The following is a 20391-nucleotide window of genomic DNA, read 5'->3' on the forward strand; positions in this document are numbered from 1 at the left end:
TGCAGTATCGTATTTATTTACTCTAGGGTCAAGGGAGCAAGTCGTTACCTAATTTTTTTTATTTAACTTTTTTAAAGGAATTAAGAGAAGCTAGGTAGGTTCTTTAAGTATTATAAACATCACACAAATACTGAAATACAAATTATTAGTTTTCTACATACTCTTAATTATCTATATAAGTATGTATTTACAAAAGAAAAGTAGTATATGTAGTAATATCAGTTGTCTGGTTTCCATAGCACAAGTTTTGTACAAGCTTAATTTGGGATCAGCTGGCCGTGTGTGAAAAATGTCAAAAAATTAACCATATTTTATGTTTTTATTTAAGTGGCGGATAGATAAAGAAATTGCTTCTTTACCAATAAAGAGGAAGGTTATGTTACATTTTTCCACCACAAAACGAACAACTTTGACATCGAATTAACGCGATATCATTGGTCGATCTTGACTGTATTTTATTTATGTGGATTCGCAAAAAAAACGACGTTTGTAATTTGGTATAATTGGAACTTTGGAAGTAAATTAAAGTGGTTATAACTAGTTAAGTGGAACAGTGTATTATAAATAATGGCAATTATAAATAATGGCAAATAATCGAGAACTGTTTGTAGTGCATAATGTAATGTACATCCTTTAACCGTACTTTAACTCAAGTCGTAATATCGCTATTACAAATTAAATAATACATATTATATTTATATATCGGATCGTTATGCACACACACCGTCTTCACTTCGCGCCAATACCAACACATAGTCTATTTTCCCGCGCTCCGCGATGTGTGTCATACGAGATGACAGATGTCTATACATCTGTCACAAAGATAATATATATTCATATAATAAATACATTATTCTAATGTGTGTACAGTACACATATTATGGCAGAACTCTTAGTAAATCGTATGGAATAAGTAAATCTAAGGTATGTTTATCTTTACTCCTTAGATTGGAATAGTCTTTTCGGATTTTTGGCAGTTGTTACATCGTACTATGATCACGAAGGTAAAAAAAATTATAAGTAGGTGCAATAGTTGAAACTTCTCGATTAATTTTATACATGAAATGAGCACCTTGAGTTTGAGTTTTGAGATGAGTAGGAATATAAAAATAAAAATCCATAATTTTTGTATAACATTTAATCAATTACATCAAAACAATTAACATATAGATGATCATCGTAAACCTCGGCAAGTTGCATTGAATTAGACCGACTAGAGATCTATGCTACGCAGCACACTGAACAAATCATTACATTGCTCATGTAATTAATAGCTTCATGTTCTATTCATTCAATACAAAATTGCATGCACTATCACAAATATCACTCACGCACTGCGCATTTAGTCCAAAAAAGGAATTGTAAGAATCATGAAATAATGACTATGCACAACGAATGTTTAGGTTAATATATTATAAGTCGTAAGTTCCACAATAAATAATAATTAATTATTATCGTTCTTCGTTGTCAAGTGCATTGACTTTTTCCGCGTTTCATAAATAAACATGGAAGACAGATAATAATGTATGAAAATGTGATGTGTTAATTTATGCGTCAATTATTATTATTTTTTAATTTTAATATATACATTTTGAATACATAAAATTGATCTATCAAATTTCATTAACGATTTATATTTTTATAACACACTTTAATGGAAGAAAAAAAATTTATACATAGATAATAATCGTCACCAAAAATACGGTGTCAAAACTTTTTATAAATATCTAAACTTTAATGTACAATATTTATCAATAAAAGGTAAACAATACATATAATTATAAAATAATTCATTATAAAAGGTAGGTACCTAATATTGTTTTTATGTTTACTTACAAATAAAGAAATATTTTTGTTTTTATTTTACATATAACACATGTAGACCTGCTAGTAGAGATTCAGTAATCAATTTCTCTTGTACAAAATACCATCAACAATTATTTAAAACTGCAACATTTCAATTTGTGAAAATACATGTTACACATTTAACACGGTAAAGACTATTAAAATAATTGTATATTTCATATAAAAACTGTTATAATTTCTAAATTGTATATGGAATATTGTTTAACATGGTCCCTATATATATAATGAATTGAACGGCTCGCTTGTGGCTGAATGTATCAAAATCATTCATTAATGTAAATATTAAAAAGTTTCTACACATCGACCTAAGTAATAAATATTAATCTACACAGATCCATCATTGCCATAAATCTCCAAATATTTCTTTCTGTTATTAAATATTATTTTTGAAAAATAATTCATGTTCTATTGTAATTTATTTGAATTACTGTTGCTGTTGTATGTTCAATAACATTTTTTAAATTAAATATAATGAGTTACGGTCTTATTCATAATAAACCCCCTTATCGAAGGTTTAAACCTATACTATTTAAAACGTTATTTAAGACTATCTAACGTTCAATTAAAATCTTTATTCATAATCGTTTGATAAACCTCCGATATCTGTAATGCCTATTTAGGTAAATACGTAATTTCTTTTAACAATAAAAAAATGCGATGTCGGATGTATTAGAAATCAAATGTCATTGCAAACGTCAATAACTAGTTACATAGATAATGTCAATAATCAGCTGACCAAAATCGGCCATGTTTTTTGCTACTATGTGTTTAAAGGTCCTAGCTTGTATAAATCAAAGACACTATCGGAGAGTTATTGAACGTTTTAGTGTTATCGAATGATTATGAATAACACTTTTTGACAATCTACTTTTAGCGAGCTTTTAAGCCTCCGATAACTTATTATAAATAAGACTGTTAGTGTTTAAAACTCACCAATCTATAGTACCCGGCTATAAATATTGCATATCGACCTTTGGAAAGAGACAATCGGCTAATTTCGTCTTCGTATAGCGTCATCTCTGTCGCACGAAACACTAACAATTCGGTATCTATGAGCAGCTGTTAAAACAATTATAAGTGTATATGTTATTGAATAAAATACATCATTCTTTTTATTTAAGTGCTGTCATTAGGTTATGAAGAAATAAAATAAAAAGATCATGTTTATGGATTTTTTTTTTAAAGGTACAGATGTAGTACACATAACAAACACCATTTTTGTTTAAATGACACATGAAATTAGGTCGATGTGCAATATTTATCTTAGGGTACTATAGATGTCCTTAATGTCAAAACGTCTAGTTTGACAGGAATCTATTGCAATATTTTGAAATAAAATACTAACACGCAAAGCCTTGCACTGAACAGTTAAGTTATGATGAATCTGCTTTCTATTGTAGCAGTTTTTTGTCGGCCAAAAACAATCATCCGATGACATCGAAGTATTCGCGATACGTCTACATTATCTATAAAATAAGGTTACATATAGTAAATGGCACATTTAATATGTAGCATTCGACTTTACCTACAAATATGAACTGTATGTATACATAATATACTAAGTTTATATAATCTTTGCTCTATCACATCAGTACTGTTGTCCTTCAGGCTACATGACATTGCGATTTGATAAAAGTTAAAATTAATTTTGACAATGCGAATTCATATGTACTATTTTTTTAATGATGCCCATTTATTTCTTATGTACGTATTCATATTCAAATTAATATAAATATATTATAATAATTTCTACTCAAGTCGCCATGTAACGTCGCCTTAATCTTAAAAATAAACTAATGCTAATGTTAAATCGCTTAAGTCCACTGTACACCAACGAGTACTCAAAGGTACACCACACAATAAATGGCATACGAAATATACTCACTATACGCAAAAAACCGTAAGTTTGTATACTTTGCAGTCAATGCAGTGTATGTCAGTGGACAGTCGGTCTAACGTTCATACTTTTACCCAGTGCATACATTGCCTTTTTTAAATTAAACATCCCTATAAGCATTTAATGTAAATATTGTAAAAATAGTATTCATAATATTGAGTCACGGCATTTAATTAAGTTTTAATAAAGGCAAGTGTACACAATGGTGTTTTAATACAAGCGGTTTTGACGGCTACCTTAAAATCATTTCTATATTTCTATAATAGTAGAATACAAAAAATATTTTTATACTAATAAATTGTCATTTTGTGTTCCATTCCATAGGAAGCAATATAAAGTTATTTCAGTTATTGTAAAAATATTTTATTTATGTAAGTATATAATGTAATAAATTCTCCTTTATTTCTAAGATGGCCGCCACCGCACTTCAAAAATACGTCATAAATACAAATCTAAGATCTATTTACATAATAAAATTCGAAATCATAAAACTTGATACAATCATTCATATATCAACATTTATAAAATTTAAACATTCATAAAATACATACAATAAACCGTTTAGGACATCCGTTTATTAATAGAACACCAATGAATTTTCTAGAAAATAAAAAAAAAATCACAATAGTGTTAACGAATGAATTTTATGAAAAGAAAAATAAAATTCAACAGTATTTCTTGAAAACAAGAATTTTCAAAATAATTTTATGACTGTAGTAGGTTTTCCTCTTATCTATGGTTTTTTGTGACTGTTATATCAATCTATGGCTGTACACGAAACACCTTTATCTGTTAGCCCTGTAATACTGACTCGCATATTAATTGACCCAAACGTTCTCTTGACAATATAACACGAAAACCAGTCCTATACACCACAAATAGAGATTATCATGCCTTAATTTTATACTATTATTAGCAATAGTAACACTTATTAATAATTCACATATAAACTGCTTTGAGCCCGTACTCGCTACGAAATGCATTAGTGCGGCACCTCACACTGCAAAAGACGCAAATTCATTAATATAATACATCTTTGTTTGCCCGTTAGTATAAGTATTAAAAATATATAAAATGTTTATTTCAGTTATAATACATAAAACTAACATAACAATTAGATAATACGTTAATGTAACAATAACAATGACATGTACTTCAATTGCACCATCGATCAATGGGTATTTGTATCACAAGTTAAATATAAACGGTAAACTCAAAATATCCGTTTTTAAAAATATTTTTGTATAATAATTATCTATGGGACAATCATGGCAATAGGGCAGTTATTATAAGAATTAATTAATAAACGAAACTACCTTCTACATACTTTAATATTAATCTTACCAAGTGAAATCAGTCCCGTAAAAACTATGACTTAGATAAGTTTTAGATTTAATCTGACAATAAAGTAATCATATGCTAATTATTGTCGCACGATGTTTATGAAAATAGAAGGATTTTTTAAGTACTCGCAAAAGTTACTGTTTCTTAAACTGTTCACTGTTAACAACAAGTACGATCGGAGAAGAAGCAAATGTCCATGTACTCACCTTGGTCGAAGGTGCTGGGGTTGATGTAGGAGAGCAGGTCCTGGTCGCTCATGTCGGTGAGGCCCTGCACGGGCGCCGTCATCTCCTGCGAGACGGCCTGCGAGACGGCCTGCGACACGGCCTGCGACACGGCCTGCGTCACGGCCTGCGACACGGCCTGCGACATGGCGGCCAGCGGGGCCTCCCCCGCGGGCTCGGCCGGCGGCTGCGCGTCCGTCGCCTGCATGCCGCCGCCCCCCGCGCTCTCCGTGGACAGGATGTTGGCCGTGTTGATGGCCGACGTGACCAGCGCGTTCATCGTCGTGTCCGACGTCAGGATCTCGGCCGCTGCGTTCAGTATCATCGACTTGACGGCGGCGGGCGGCGTCTTCACCGACGTCGGTATGTCCGGCATCATCATGAGGTCATCCTGCGAGGAGCCGTTCGGAAGCACTATGCGCTGGTTGTTGTCGCAGAGCATGCTCGGCGACACCTGCGGGTTCAGGATCACGTCGGGCGGAATGGCGGACGTCGACATAGAGGGGAGGAGTTCGGTCGCGGAGTTCCGAGAGACGACCGCCGCGTTCGGACTGAGAATGACGTCGGACGCATGGGAAGCAGTGGAAGGCGAGGTCGCGGAGCCTGACAGGTGGTCGTCTACTCTGGAGTTGACCAGTTCGTCTAGCTTGGCTGCGTCCGCTGGGAGCATGGCCGCTGTTGCCTTCATTGCGTCTTCCACTAGAGCTTCCATGTGTGCGGTCTGCTGAGCCAATCTCTGTTTGATCTGCGTAGCTTCCATTTTGGTAATAGCACCGAATGGGTTGAAACTCTCCTCTCTTTCTGCATGCTGCACCTGGTTGTATACCATCAGTCTCTGCTCATTTGTTGACTGCATCCTCGAATCAGTCATCATTAATTCGGGGTTGAGCACTTTCATATCGGACTCCAGGGGATCCATAGCCGACTTCGCAGAAATGAGTTGTTGCATCGTGTCCATAGTATTCATTGGTAGCATGGGCGGGTCGTATATTTGACCAGCGTTATCAGAGTTGAATATGGCAGCTGTAACCGACTCGACCATTTTGTCTGTCTGGACTTGGTTCTGAATGGCCTGAAGCTGCTGCGTAAAAGAGACCATGAGCGAAGGAGACTCGCTCTGGGAGGGAGTGGTCGGAGATAACTTGATTGAGTCATAGCCGCTACCATAGCTGACCTGCTTGTAGGAAATAATAATATTAGCATTGACTATAGTAGTCGACGACGCGAAGCCTTAAAGGTTAATTTATATCGTGTAATAGGCTCTGACCTGTGACTGTCCATCCCGGGCGATGGTCTCGGACTTGAGGCGCAGGTCCATGACGTTGAGTTCGTCTGGATGTGGTTTTTTGCCTTCCGAGCAGCTTTCTGAACCATCCATCAGCGAGTGCTGACTAGAGTCGTCCGCTATCTGTTGGCCGATAGATATGTAGTCTTTATCCTATTACCGAATACAGAATGTTTAACGGAACATATATTTTATTGAGGGACAAAGTTTAATAAGAATAAAATACAATTTCTTTTGTAATGTTTAGTTTAAATATTAATTAGGATTTCAATTTACAATTTCAAACAAAATTGACAAAACATAACACGAACAAATTTCTTACCTCACTCTTGAGTCCCAAAGGTGAATGAGGGTCTGGCACGATGAGTGAGGGTCGTCTAGCGGGAGCCTGCGGCGGCGGCATTAGTGCGCCTCCCGCACCGCTAGTGCCCCAGCAGACCACGGGTCGCGCCTCCTCACCTGTACACAAGGTTCGTTAGACGCGGCCGGGCATGACGGGCCACCTAGCTGCGTGCCCGACTACCAAATCCATTTCAGTTTCGGTGACCGATCCGTCAATTTAGACGATTGAGATTCGTGAGAAGAGTACTATTGAGACCGGAAGTGCAACGAGATTGTTATACTTTAAAAATAAAATATTATTTTGGTAAAACTTATGGTACGGCAAAAACGTAACAGATTATATAATTATTTACAAAAAAATAAAAAAAGTGCGAATAAATTAAAACAGTTTAGAGATAACACAAATACATTTAGTATTATTAATATCACCTTATCGCCATCAATAAGTATTTCTCACAGGTGTTTGACTGAAATGGAGTTGGGAGTATTATTAAAAATATGAAGACAAATAATTACATTTCGGCACGAAAGGCAACTATCTAGCTACGTGTGGAGAGAGTGAATTGGACAGAGGTCGTGTGTATCGTATGCATTGTGAATTCTGTTTCATTGATGATCCGAAAGGTATGATTAAGTTTGTGTTTTCGATATCGATATAAATATATTAAAATATTTAACGTTCACAGAAACTATATTAAAAAAAACGCAATTGTTTGTTTTTTGTTTCGTTGTTGGTCGTTTTTAATATATATTGTTATTGTATATGTTAAAGATTAAGTAAAGAAAGTTTTTTTTTACTCGGAATATGTTTTTTAACGATTAATTTAATTTCGAAAATAGTGGTACCGATTTTTTTTGTGATGTGTAATATTTGTTTAATATTTCAAAACTCATTATGTGTGTCCATATTTAAAAGTAATGCATTTCATTTTAAGTGCAAAGAATACTTTTTTGTTTTAAATTATTTTATAATTTATTTCATTTTTATGTGCCCATTTAATGTAATGCAAATAATAGAAATTAATTATAATCTAAAATCGTAACAAAGTAACTAAAATTAATTTAACATAATATTAATATCTTCTGATCTCTTCGAATGGTCTTGAAATTTCTTCTCGTTTCTACGTAAAAGTACAAAATGAACCTATAAAATCAAATCTTCCATCGCTGAAAATAACAACAATCAACTATGCCATTTGATAATGTACGTATTTTGTTAAGTAAGTTTGTCGTCTATCTGTTATTTTCAAATTTTCAAACACTCTCGTTTGAAAATTCTAAAAATTGTAATTTAGTATTCTCTAATTACTTTATTGAAAAAACGGTTGCAAATTTTTTGATTAAAAAAAAAAAGACGTAAAATTTATAAATTATCTGTACCGTGTATGTTCGTGTCGATTGCGTTACGATGTTTAAACTCACCATGTAACCAATTTTTCAATATATTTGCACCTATTGTATGTATGAATTAACGGTATGGTTTATTTGTACATATGTGTAATAGGTACGTTAGTGTTTACGTGTATCGTACATGTGGTCGAGTATTGTATCTTGCATCGATTCTCAACCTTTTTGGTGCCGTTACCCCTTTAACGTAAAAATTCTTATTTTCTTTTTTACGTTACGTTTACGTTCAAAAAAGTCCTTTTCATCCGAAATCAACGATGAATTTGAATAACATAGATTTGAGTTCGTTTCGTTCGGTTGTAATGAATTGAAAAGATAACTGGTAACGTTTCGTTGTTGTTGAGAAGCGATGGTATCTGTGTAGTGTGTGCGTGTGTGCGTGCGAGTGCGTGGCAGTACCATAGACGCCGGCGGTGCGGCAGCGGGCGGCGGCCGAGCTCGCTACCTAGACAGACCTAGCTTGAACAGACGGGAGAGAAACAGTACGCATATACGCATCAGTCATTTCTTCCAAACTTCACTATAATTATAAATAAAACAATATAACAACATATATGGCGACATGGACAGCGCTGCATGCGCGGTAATAAGCAAATGTTAACGCGTTAGTACAAGCCTTCGAGTATTAGATGGATTAGTGCTTTGAATACACAGAGCGACATCTACACACGTGTACGAGTATGTATACCAGCCGTAGTAAAATTAGATACCAATATAGTCTCTTCTATACGTAAAAAATAAAAAAAGCGCTTTGTGTATCCAATTGTTGTACAATCTCTCGCACAAAACCAATATTTAATAGCAAAACCACGTACACCGTTTTTTATTTATTCATGTTTTTTTTTTGGACTTTTAATCTGTATTACTTTTTCATTTAAACAATATGAAGAACCTTTTTCATTTATTAATATTCAACAATTATATTATACATGTAAAAAGAAGCAGATATGTTACTATCGCGCGCAATCTGATGACTCGAAAACGTGTTAATAAAATTGGTTATTGTTACCAATCTTAACACGAAAAATAAAAACCTCGTTTGAATACAGAATGTGTTGAAAACAATATTTCTCATACCACATTTAAATACCAAAAATTATTTGTCTATTTAAAGAGAGAACACTTTTGTTGTATATTATTTCATTAGGTACGTCTATGTATTTTTCAAATAAAATACTATGTTTGTATACAAAATAAACATGTCTACGTATGCGTAAAATACTTGTACCTTCTGTTTATTTGCTTTATAAAGCAACCATATATAACCAGTATCTGGTTATATCTGTACTGGTTATATTCCTTTGTCGTAATAGTTTAAATACTCCATCTTTTTCACACGACACGGCATTGCACTGAAATGTTACTTACATTTCATTTTAATCAATGCGTACGTGTGCTGTCGCGGTTTTTTTTTAAATATTTGTTTATTTATGGTATAACATATCTATTCTTTTTACAATCATTGATATTTTGAAATTATTTGTTAAAATAACGTTAAATATTTATAGTATGAATATTATAGTGATTTAATGTGAGAGATTAAAGCAAATATCACATTTCAAGCTTCACCGACTAGAAATAATGTAGACGTTGAAATCGGTTCAGCAATTAAGACACATATTTCAACCAAATATGCTCATAATCTGAGACGATAATGACTTTATAATGTAAGAGCCGCATTCGGCTACGGTGTGCGCATTATTAAATATCTTACGATATATTCTCGTTACCTTAGCAGAGACTTACAGTCAGCAATTTCGTGTATATATAATTTTACTTAAGCAATGTATCATAACATCTAAGTTAGTCATGCAACATTCTAGAACATTTACGTTATGATCAATCTATATATCGCACACAATGTTAGCGTATGTGTATCATTAACATTCTACATTATATATAATATTAAATAAATTAATGTTCAGTCAAATGAAAATTTATTAACATCGAATCATCGTCATAAAATACCTAAAAAGTCGACAAAGTATTTCATATAAATACCTTCAATTTCAGACGAAGTAGAATACAAATAATACACACTTATCGAGACGCAACGTAACAATGTAAGTAGAAAATTACCTTGCGACATGTGCGCGAGGTGCGCTTGGTGCGCGTGGTGCGCGTGCGAGGGGTGCGTGGTGCAGTGCAGCGGGTGTCGCGAGACCGGCGTGTAGTAGAAGGCGTGCGGCTCCGACGCCTTGCCGGCCGAGCGCACGAACAGCTGCACGCACACCGCCTCCGTGATGTCCGACCGCTGGTAGGGCGGCACGCAGCACACGAGGTGCGTCTGCAACCAGATCAGACGTGGGCTTAGTGCGCTGCCGTTTGTTTGGTTCGATAGTTTTGGTATAAAGGTGAGCAGAGCAACATTAAGTGTAATTTCATGTATCTACATGAAGGCATAACTTAAGTCGATTAACAGAGTATAGGTGATGAGAGGTTTGTATGGTGGCAACATCTACACGAGATGGCCACTAACCTAGAAGACGCGTCTTCGTATACCTTCTTCCTATTTATTAAAAAAACTTACTTGTTGCAGAAACTCTTTATCAGGCGCCACTTCCTCCTCCCAGGTGCCACCGTCTTGCAGCAATCGAAACACAACCCTGGTCTCTTTAAGGAAATTCTTCCCTAATAGGTACAGCTCCAAGCCTCCTGTAGCTGGACACGACACGAGAGACTTTCTGCATACTTCTGGTACGCCTGGAGGTTGAGCTAGAATAACCGAAGTAAGATTCATTAATATAAGGTTTTAATGGGTTTGTGTGAAGTGATAGGAACATCATCCATTAAAATACACCCAGCCGTTAGGTTGAACGTTAAAAACAAAATTATTTTTGCCATCACGCATTCATAAAAAAACTTTAAAAACACAATCTTACGGTGGTGCGTTTTCTCCATGTAATTTTAATTGGTTTAGACTGTACTTACTGCAAATAATCTGCGTGGAGCACACTTGGAGCGTCTCCGGCTGTCCGTTAGCGTCGAGGATCTCCGTACGGAAGACCATGCGGCAACGTGTCGACTTCTTCTTGCCTCTCGCCGCGTGGGCGCCGCTCGCTCCGCCCAGAGCTTCACCGAAACGGTGCTCCACATCTACATTGCGTTCCTGTTATAAGTTCAGTTTTTATTTAGGGTGGTAACGTTAACATCTTTTAAGTTTTTACAGTTTCATGAGAATAAAGAAAGAGCGGTTCTTATTTTATCAATGAGGTACAAAGGAGTTTATATAGTTTTCGGTATGTATTGATTCATGTTCAGAAATAAATTTATTTTAGGTTGAAATAGGTTAACCAACTTTATACTGAAAATTTGTTCAACATATCTAAATATTTATATTAATGGGAGCTCTAATTAATATAAAAACGACTTTGGAAAATCACTTGAAACAATTTTATGATTGGATAAAATGCACACATCAATTGTGATATTAGAATCTTCTAATATATTAACTTCCTCATAAATACAGAGTACTAAATTGCATCGCTTTATAAATTTAACAACATATCACAGCTACATTCCAATGCGCATAGTATGGCACATTGACCCCCGATAGCGGAGGCAGATAGCCTGCCGGGGCAAAGGGCGCGCTAAAATAACGCTTAGATAAACACGTGCCTATATATTCATAATTTCGATTCATTTCCAATTGGGTCATTGTTTGATAAGTATATTATATAACGGAAAGTATTTAAGAACTGTTATTAAATGATAAATATAACTTTCATTGTTATATATTTTATAAATATGAAAGTACGATTTACCCATCTGGAATATCATTAAGAGTCCGCTCTTTAACTCATCATCATCATTCTCTAGATCTTGTCCTTATTACTCAAGGTCTGAGAAGTCTGCATTTTATAAAGCTGCCTGACACTCCTTCTTGGGTTTTTTGTTATTAGCTTATAGGCTATTGAGGCGCAAATGATGATTCATCGTCCAAATTGTATATTTGTTCTATTTGCAGTTGAAACACGTGGACCTTGAATTAATGATGCAAAAACTTATAAGCACATCTTCATGTGCTTAGAAGTTTTTGCATACTACTGTTTACAGGAGAACATTTTCACCCAATGCGATTCAAAGGGGAAATAGTTCTAGCATACTTAGTCGGCTCGTATGATTCGGGAATATCCTGGGACATTTTTCACACACGGCCATCTGATCCCAAATTAAGTTTGTACAAAGCTTGTGCTATGAGAACCATACAACTGATATACTACATATACTACTTTTCTTTTGTAAATACTTACTTATATAGAAAATTACACCCAGACTCAGGACAAACAGACATGTTCATGCACACAAATGTGTGTCCTGGGTGGGAATCGAACCCACAACCTTCGGCGTGAAAAGGCAAGTATCTACCAACCACGCCAACCGTCAAATGCGATATTGCGGTATCTCTATTCTACTATGCCGTAAACACACGTTTTAAAAGATGAAAATGATCTGTTTAAACTCAGTGACCAAGGTCAGGAATTTTGAAAATACGTATCTGCTTTAATATTAATTAAATCAACCAAACATTTTTATGAGTACGTCGTGTACACACGCTTTGGAGTGTAATTTTGATTAAAATTGTAGTTTCCTAATTTTCTGTATGCCCTGATTACATTATGTTTTGTGTACCTAAATAAATAAATAAAAATCAACAAATTATAAGCACTAGATTGTTGAAATACATTGGACGTTATTTTGAGACAAAAAGGGATTGAATAAAATTGTTAAATTGTAAGGATAAAATTGTTTTTTTGTAAGCAACGTCCAGCAGTAAAATGCCATAAGCGACGTCAACAGTCAGGAAAAAATATTGATAACCTCTCTTCTTCGGTAACTAAGGCAAGTATTATTTTTATAATATTATAGAATCGAATATTTAAATACCGGTCGAAGCTCAATCTTTGGTTTCCGATGTGATGTGAGAAGTGGCCTACATTATTTTTTTATAAACTGGTTCGTTTTCTTCAAGGTACTTTTTAATTGGTATAAAATTACTTTGCAAGTAATTGTAGAAAGTATTAATTACTTCGACTCGATCATGACTTTTACTCTAAAGATAAATTCTCATCGTCATTATCTTTACAAGAATAAAGTTTTTGAACGATGCTTCTCGTTAATATTAAAGTTTGTCGACAATGTATAAGCGGGTAAAACTTCTATTTTGATGAATGTTGTAAATTATTTGACTTTTAATTTTATTTTATAAAGCCGGTCATTTAAAAAAAGTTCCCATTTTAATAGAAACGGATCCCCGTTTACATTTAAGGTTTTTGCACGATGTTAGGGCAGGATTGTCTCAGATGTCACTTGTCCTCAGATGATTTATTTAATCATAATTAATCATAATTTTATTTTATTTAATCATAATTAATCATAATTTTATTTTATTTAATCATAATTAATCATAATTAAATAAATCATCTGAGGACAAGTTATCTTCTGTACTAAAAGAAACAAGTACTACGTACTATACCAGAGATAATTTCCGTGCAAGTTATACAAAATTATTAAAAAAAGCTAACATTGGATTTAGAACATACCTTCTAAATGTGCGATGTAATCCGTAAGTTCTTGAGTTTATATACATATATTGGACTAGTGTAAGAATACACAAAGCATTTATATTGTATTTACAGTAGCGTGTACGAGATCTTCGACTGCGGTATAATATTTTCGACTAGAGATAAGATTCTTTTATGGATGTAGGAAAATCCATATTTGCAATAAAACTTGAGTGTTTTCCTAACCTTGAGTATTCCGACGCAGTCGCACGTAACCTGCCAGTTCTTGGCAGGCTCCAGGTCTATTTCGATGACTACGGTGCCATCTTCTTTCCTCTCCTTGCAGGGTGTCGAGTTCTTTCCGGATACGCGGCACGCTTGGTAGAACATATGTGGCGCAACGCGACCCGTGTCTGTCCCTATGAATACCTGCGAATTGACTTGGATTCGTTATTTTGATTCGTTATTATTTACGATCGAAGATCGAATGGGAGTGATATTGTACCTGTAGAACAGCTGGTTTATCATAGCCAATTAATTTTACAACAGGAAAGCCATTCCCTGAGTTGTCCTTAACTGCACCCCTACTACCCTCTGTCTGGTATCTGTAATGATGACATTTAATTTTATTTTCATTGATTGGACATTACGTGTTACACACACACTACACATACGAGGGTTACCTTGCTCTGTGTTGTGTCTCGGGTTGGCATAATATCTGTAGCTCCACTGATCCATCCCGAGACTTACAGGAAAGTGGAGCAGACAAACCAGGTGGGCCTGAATGCGACATCGCTGCTAGTGCTCTTCGTCGGGCCAAGGCTTGCGCCAATTTACCTCCATATTTCCCACCCAGCTTTCCGCTCAACTTTCCACCCAATTTTCCACCGCCAGCGTATTTAGTGGCGAGTTTGCCGCTACTTCCCAGTTTGCCACACGATCTGTACGCGGGATCCTGAAACCGTTTTCCAGGCGTCTCCGACATGCTTGGACTAGATAAACTGCAACCTGCTCTTATCCTGAAAAGCGACAAGGTTCTTATTAATACTGGGATTTCAATATATTTCATGCCACTTAAAATATGTCTTTGATATGACAATAAGCAATTTTATAAAAAAGTACAATTTTGGATAGATTTTATACATTCTTATAGTAGTGTTAATATCGAGATGTGATCAAATATATTTTTAATATCATATCAGTCACATGACGATAATTATATTACCAAAGATCACGTAATTGTATTGACGTAAAGACCGATGCATTAAACGTGCCAACTTTAAACTAAAATCGGCAAATATAAGTAGTAGAAAAAGCTAATTTCAGCAAAAAAATAGATGTGAGTTGAGTAGAATATCACTTATCTAAACTTATAGTGGAGAACACCAGATAATTATATATCACAATGTATTCTGCTGTATTTATCTGGAATTATTAAATTGAAGATACCTACCCACGATCTTAGGAGAATTTTATAGTTAACATATTAGTAATGGATAACATATTATTGAATAGCTATCCCAACTACTACGATAATATGAAGATTTATATTAAGTTAGTAAAATGCAATAATTTTTTATTAGTTGAAGTGCACGTGACACTTATCAGCTGTTACACATAAACATTCATTTTATTTGATTAATTTAATGTCTAATCGTTTGACAATATTCTTAATATTCAAAGATGTTCCAAAAGTCACAATAGTCTTAACAAACAAGGCATAAGTGGAAATCTATTTATCTTTTAGGTGATTTATTTATAGCTAATAATACTTGTGTACTTTGCATTTTAACTTTCTCAAGATATGTGAAGATTGGCGCAGCGTGTGACGATAACGCGTGAATGCGTGATGGTGCGTTCACGTGCCCAACTAGAATCAGTGTTAGCTGATGATTAGTGATTGATTTTTGAGAAACAATTGATTTGAGGTTGCGCTTAGAATGATCTGTCAACGCTGCGTCCGCAAATTGTTGTTTTTGCATCGTTGTACATAGAAATGAGTAGGATTTTTTATCAATTTGTAAATTAAATGGTATCTGTTAAAACGTACGCGGGGATAGGGAGAGCGGGCGCAGCGTCGGGCAGAGCGGGCGAATGCGCAGGCGCAGCGGGCAGCGCGAACGCGTACGCATCGTTAGCGTCGTCGCATTCTATCTTAACACCCGTCTCGTTCTCACGCCGCCTTTTCGTTTCCGGCTGTTCCCACTCCTCCGCTACCTCGGATAATCTGCGCACATGCTGATACTGTTTAGATATTTCATATCAAGGATGATTCATACTATGAAAAACGTCATCCAGATTACATACAAGCTACTATGTTTTATGTTAATACTTCCTAAGCAATTACAGTTTTCCCACGACTTAGTATTGTAGTCCTTGCAATTTGTAAGCTGTGACGTGACGAATTGAATAAATGTTTATTCGTTTTTATGACACTAATAGACTAGTTTATCACATGTAATTAGTTTGTATGAGGATAATTGGAAAATCCCTTATTTTCTGGATATACGTGATTGGATGTTATAAATTTTGAAATCATAAACTTATATATTCATTCGTGTAATTAAAAAACAGGACCGAATTTCTAAAGCATTGACGCAAGTGGCGTAATGATAATTCTTCTATAACTGGAACTCGTGTATCGTCATTTCTTAGCTCCGACTGTGGTATTTTTGGCAACAGTTCTTAAGCTTTATATTATTTCAAAGATTTCGTAGTTATTTTGATAAATAAAATTTTCAATACACTTTAAATATAAACAAATAAAATGCGTCATATAGGTATAACATTGGGACGGAACTTGTGATAAAGTCTAAGTATAAAATGGGATTTAATGAAAAAATCCAAGAACAATAGTATGGTAAATCGTATGGTAATCGAATAGTATGGTAAATCGAAACAATAACCAAAGAACTGTAGCAAATCCATCGACATATAATTGTCGATACCGTAGAATTATCGGGTAATTATATCTAAAATTGTAGTTAATAATATGAAGCAGTGATGAATATTAAATTTAATGAAAATGGTAAGAAGTGATCAAGGTAAATCCTTCAGCATCGCTACAGGAGATTAAATAAAGATAGTATCGTCGGATGATTCACGAACGGTTCGTGCCAAAAATACAAATTAGCACGTGCGTCGGTACTCCACAGCCGCGCCATGTGGCGTTGTAAATGTGAACTTCGCTATTATTGAAAATTTGATAATTTTAGTGAAATAAATAACTTGTTATAGAAAAAAAATACCGATATTTGACCAGAGTACTATAATGTTTAAGATTTCATTAAATATTTGCACTTAATTAAGCGTTTCGTGAAAGATCATTTTATAATATTCTTGAATCATATTTCTTACTTGGATATGAATTTCCAATAGGTTAGTGGTTATCCCTTAAAGCAAAGTACTAAAAATTTCAAAGATCTATAATTAAACTGGCTCACATAATATCGAAACAACGATACACTTGTCCTTTTGCAGTAAGATTACAAGGAGAGTAGCTGTCATTAAACATTAGTCGTTTAATTCGTTTCATTAACTCATTCATTACATTAACGTATTTTGTTTATATGATATATAACAATCATAGTTATTATAACCTACTTAATGATTTAACGATAGCGATAAGAAATCGGTTAAATAAATTGTCCACTTATCGTAAAGTCGGTTGTATCTTTTGTAATTATCTTCTTTTGCTGAATAAAAATTATTTATAATTTACTATTTTCGTCATAGTATCAGCTAGAATTATAAAAGAATAATAAATCAATCGTCTCTTTACTTTATACATTTTTGACAGTAAAACTAATTATATTATTATTACGACAAGTTTTATTTTATTTTATTAAATATGCTATCATCGTCAATTCTATTTGATTAGTAATCGAAGTTGTTTTCATTATAAATTCACTTCAGTAAATAAACACAACCTGTTTAATTTAATAGATTAAATAACAATTTGGTTAGATCGATTGATTCGGTTTCACGCGGTTCAATCAACTTCCGTGATAACGTTAAGTTTATTTTTTATATGTACTTGTTGTAACTCTTGTCACTGCTATTTTACAGCCTATTTTTAAATTATTGAGTGTAGAGGTAAAAAGGTATCTTTGCGTAAAAAAAGTGTCCCTGGATAAGTAAGACATTAAGATGACGCTGCTGGAGCTGGAAGGTAAAATTTGAAGGAACGTTGTAATACTCGGTAGAGTAAAACAGAATTAGAAAGAGATAGACATTCGCTTTCAAACTATTTTCGTTTTTTTATTTCAATCAAATGTAAAAAATCTCAATTAATGAACGTATAAATGTTAGTTTCAGGAAATACCGTCTTGCTAAAGTGGCGCCATTCTGGCAATTTATGCAACCCTTATTTCATAAATTTCGGTAGACACTTTTTCGGGTGAAGACACCCATATGAGATAGTTCTCACTATACGTAATTTATAATATATAAAATCTTCTATATGATTTTCTGCATTTCAGAACAAATCGTCTCAATGGTGGTCTGAGGCCAGATTCATTAATTCGAGCTGTTATATTTTATTGCGGCCAATATTAGAATAATACTTACTTGAAAATTCTGATTTGTATGAGCCGTGTGTCGTATTGCTTAACTATTTTGTACTTTGAAATTATTCCCATCATTATATGAATTCCGGTTTATTTTAACATCCTTTGCAGGGTTACCAGACTTGCTTCAAAAACCTTTATATCGATTAAAAAAGTAGTTATTTCGTTGAGTTTTAGTTTTTAGAAAGTATCGATCACACCATTTTTTTATATTTTCACTCGGACATATTGTTTTATTTTTTAAGTTTTGTAATCCTATTTTTATCTTTACCACAGATAAATAAGTATTTTTATTACTTTTCTAACGTGTGATTTTGCTTAATGTATGAGTTTTCGTAGTAGTTTCGATAGATGATGTAATGTATTTACACTAGCAGTTATAACTACAATATAAGCAATGAAACCTATTTGCAAAGACGTTTTGATCATAGAGTGAACGGTATAGTGCGATTTCCGTATCACAGTTCTTGTTTATGATTCAATTTGACAATTTGAATTTGTTAATTTTCGTTATGGGGAATGGTCAAACTTCCGTATTACCTATATAGATTAATATAAAAATAGAAACAGTACGATATTTCATGTTATAGGTAAAATGTAATAAGTTTGAATAGATTATAGCATATAGGTCACATTTGACAAAAGCAATTCAGTCAGCACGCTGTACAACGTGAAAATATTTGATAAATTTATTAATAGTTAGATGAACTTAGCACAAAAGTCATGCTATGATAATGAGTAAGCCTCTCACCTGTTAACGGGGTCTGGTCCGAGACCGCTGTCGTTACTATTCTCGCAGGGCTCGGGTGGCCGTAAAGAGTGCGTGTGCGCGTAGTGCCCGAGTTTCCCAAACTTGCCCAGGTGCGCGAACTTGCCCGGTCCGTGAAAGTTTTTCCCCGGATGCACCATCTTCCCGGCGTGAAGCATTTTCCCGGGGTGTGCGCGTTTATGCGGCGCTCGCATCACTTTCCTGTGCACGCGGGCGCTCATTGTCGCTGTGGTGGACATAGTCATTTTCATGCCTGTCGACAAACAGTAAGTGTTAGATCGACGTCCAAGCGTATGAAATTATTAGCTTCTATAATTAAGAACCTAACTGAAAATAGCATCATACTAGAACTACCCTTCTTGTCTTGCTACTTAAATAATAAGTTATTTTCTTAAATAATGAAATTGATACACATAAGCCAATATTATTTATTATACCTATAATCAGTAATGATTTGTCTATTGCCAAGCGGTCAATCCGTCTGTAATATCGTTCTCACTCACCACGTATTTGTATCCCATTTTATAATATTCTACAGACCTTATATACAACATTTTCTTGCACCTGTTTATAATATAAGTAGGATGTCATATATTTTAATTTAATTATGCACTGAGTCATTAGTAATCGCAAATGATAACGCAATCTCCTCTCAGGGAAAAAGAAATTAAAAATTCGAAAAGTAATCATACTTGTAACTTTTTTTTGTAATTTAATAACTTATACTTAATTGAATTAGGCCAGTAGCCAGAAGAAATTAATCTTAACCGGAGATAGCGGAATCAGAGCAAGCACAATTGAGCTTTAATGTGTTTACGTAAAACATTGACATGCACATGCCGGATAAAGTTTTGCCATATGTGTATCCATCGACCAGTATTAGACACGCGCAGTGGAATAAGCTCCAAACCTTCTCAAGGTGAGAAGACATCATTGCCTAGCAATGGGATATTTATCGGTTATAAATTTATGATAAAAATTAAAATACATAGAAGTTACTTTTTGGAACGTAAATTATATTTACTTTATAGATTAACGTCTTAATTCAGTTATCTGTATGCTGTGCCTCGGTAGCCTTGAACCGGTGTTAACATTTAATTATTCTCTAGGACGAAACACTGAGTCGACAGTATTAAAGATAGCAATCAGTATAGACGATAGTCGTAAATCCAAACGTGGCAGTGA

General features: G+C 34.3%; 1 protein-coding gene across 3 annotated transcripts in view; it reads right to left on the reverse strand.

Moving 5' to 3' along the window:
• Window positions 1-1120: 1120 nt before the first annotated feature.
• Window positions 1121-20391, reverse strand: part of LOC126780987 (nuclear factor of activated T-cells 5) — an 83934-nt gene continuing 64663 nt past the window's right edge. For 2 of the 3 annotated variants that reach the window (XM_050505719.1, XM_050505720.1), the window contains exons 2-13: window positions 19189-19459; window positions 15920-16096; window positions 14553-14888; window positions 14375-14474; window positions 14116-14298; window positions 11297-11474; window positions 10896-11080; window positions 10445-10652; window positions 6939-7075; window positions 6599-6739; window positions 5314-6505; window positions 1121-4763 (exon numbers count right to left, since the gene is read on the reverse strand). In XM_050505719.1, the coding sequence (XP_050361676.1) occupies window positions 4759-4763; window positions 5314-6505; window positions 6599-6739; window positions 6939-7075; window positions 10445-10652; window positions 10896-11080; window positions 11297-11474; window positions 14116-14298; window positions 14375-14474; window positions 14553-14888; window positions 15920-16096; window positions 19189-19459 (3113 nt within the window). In that variant the 3' untranslated portion in view covers window positions 1121-4758. The remainder of the gene's footprint in view (window positions 4764-5313; window positions 6506-6598; window positions 6740-6938; window positions 7076-10444; window positions 10653-10895; window positions 11081-11296; window positions 11475-14115; window positions 14299-14374; window positions 14475-14552; window positions 14889-15919; window positions 16097-19188; window positions 19460-20391) is intronic. The other variant, XM_050505721.1, reaches the window with a different exon arrangement.

The sequence above is a fragment of the Nymphalis io genome, chromosome 3, assembly GCF_905147045.1.
Source record: "Nymphalis io chromosome 3, ilAglIoxx1.1, whole genome shotgun sequence".
Taxonomy (NCBI): Eukaryota; Metazoa; Arthropoda; class Insecta; order Lepidoptera; family Nymphalidae; genus Nymphalis; species Nymphalis io.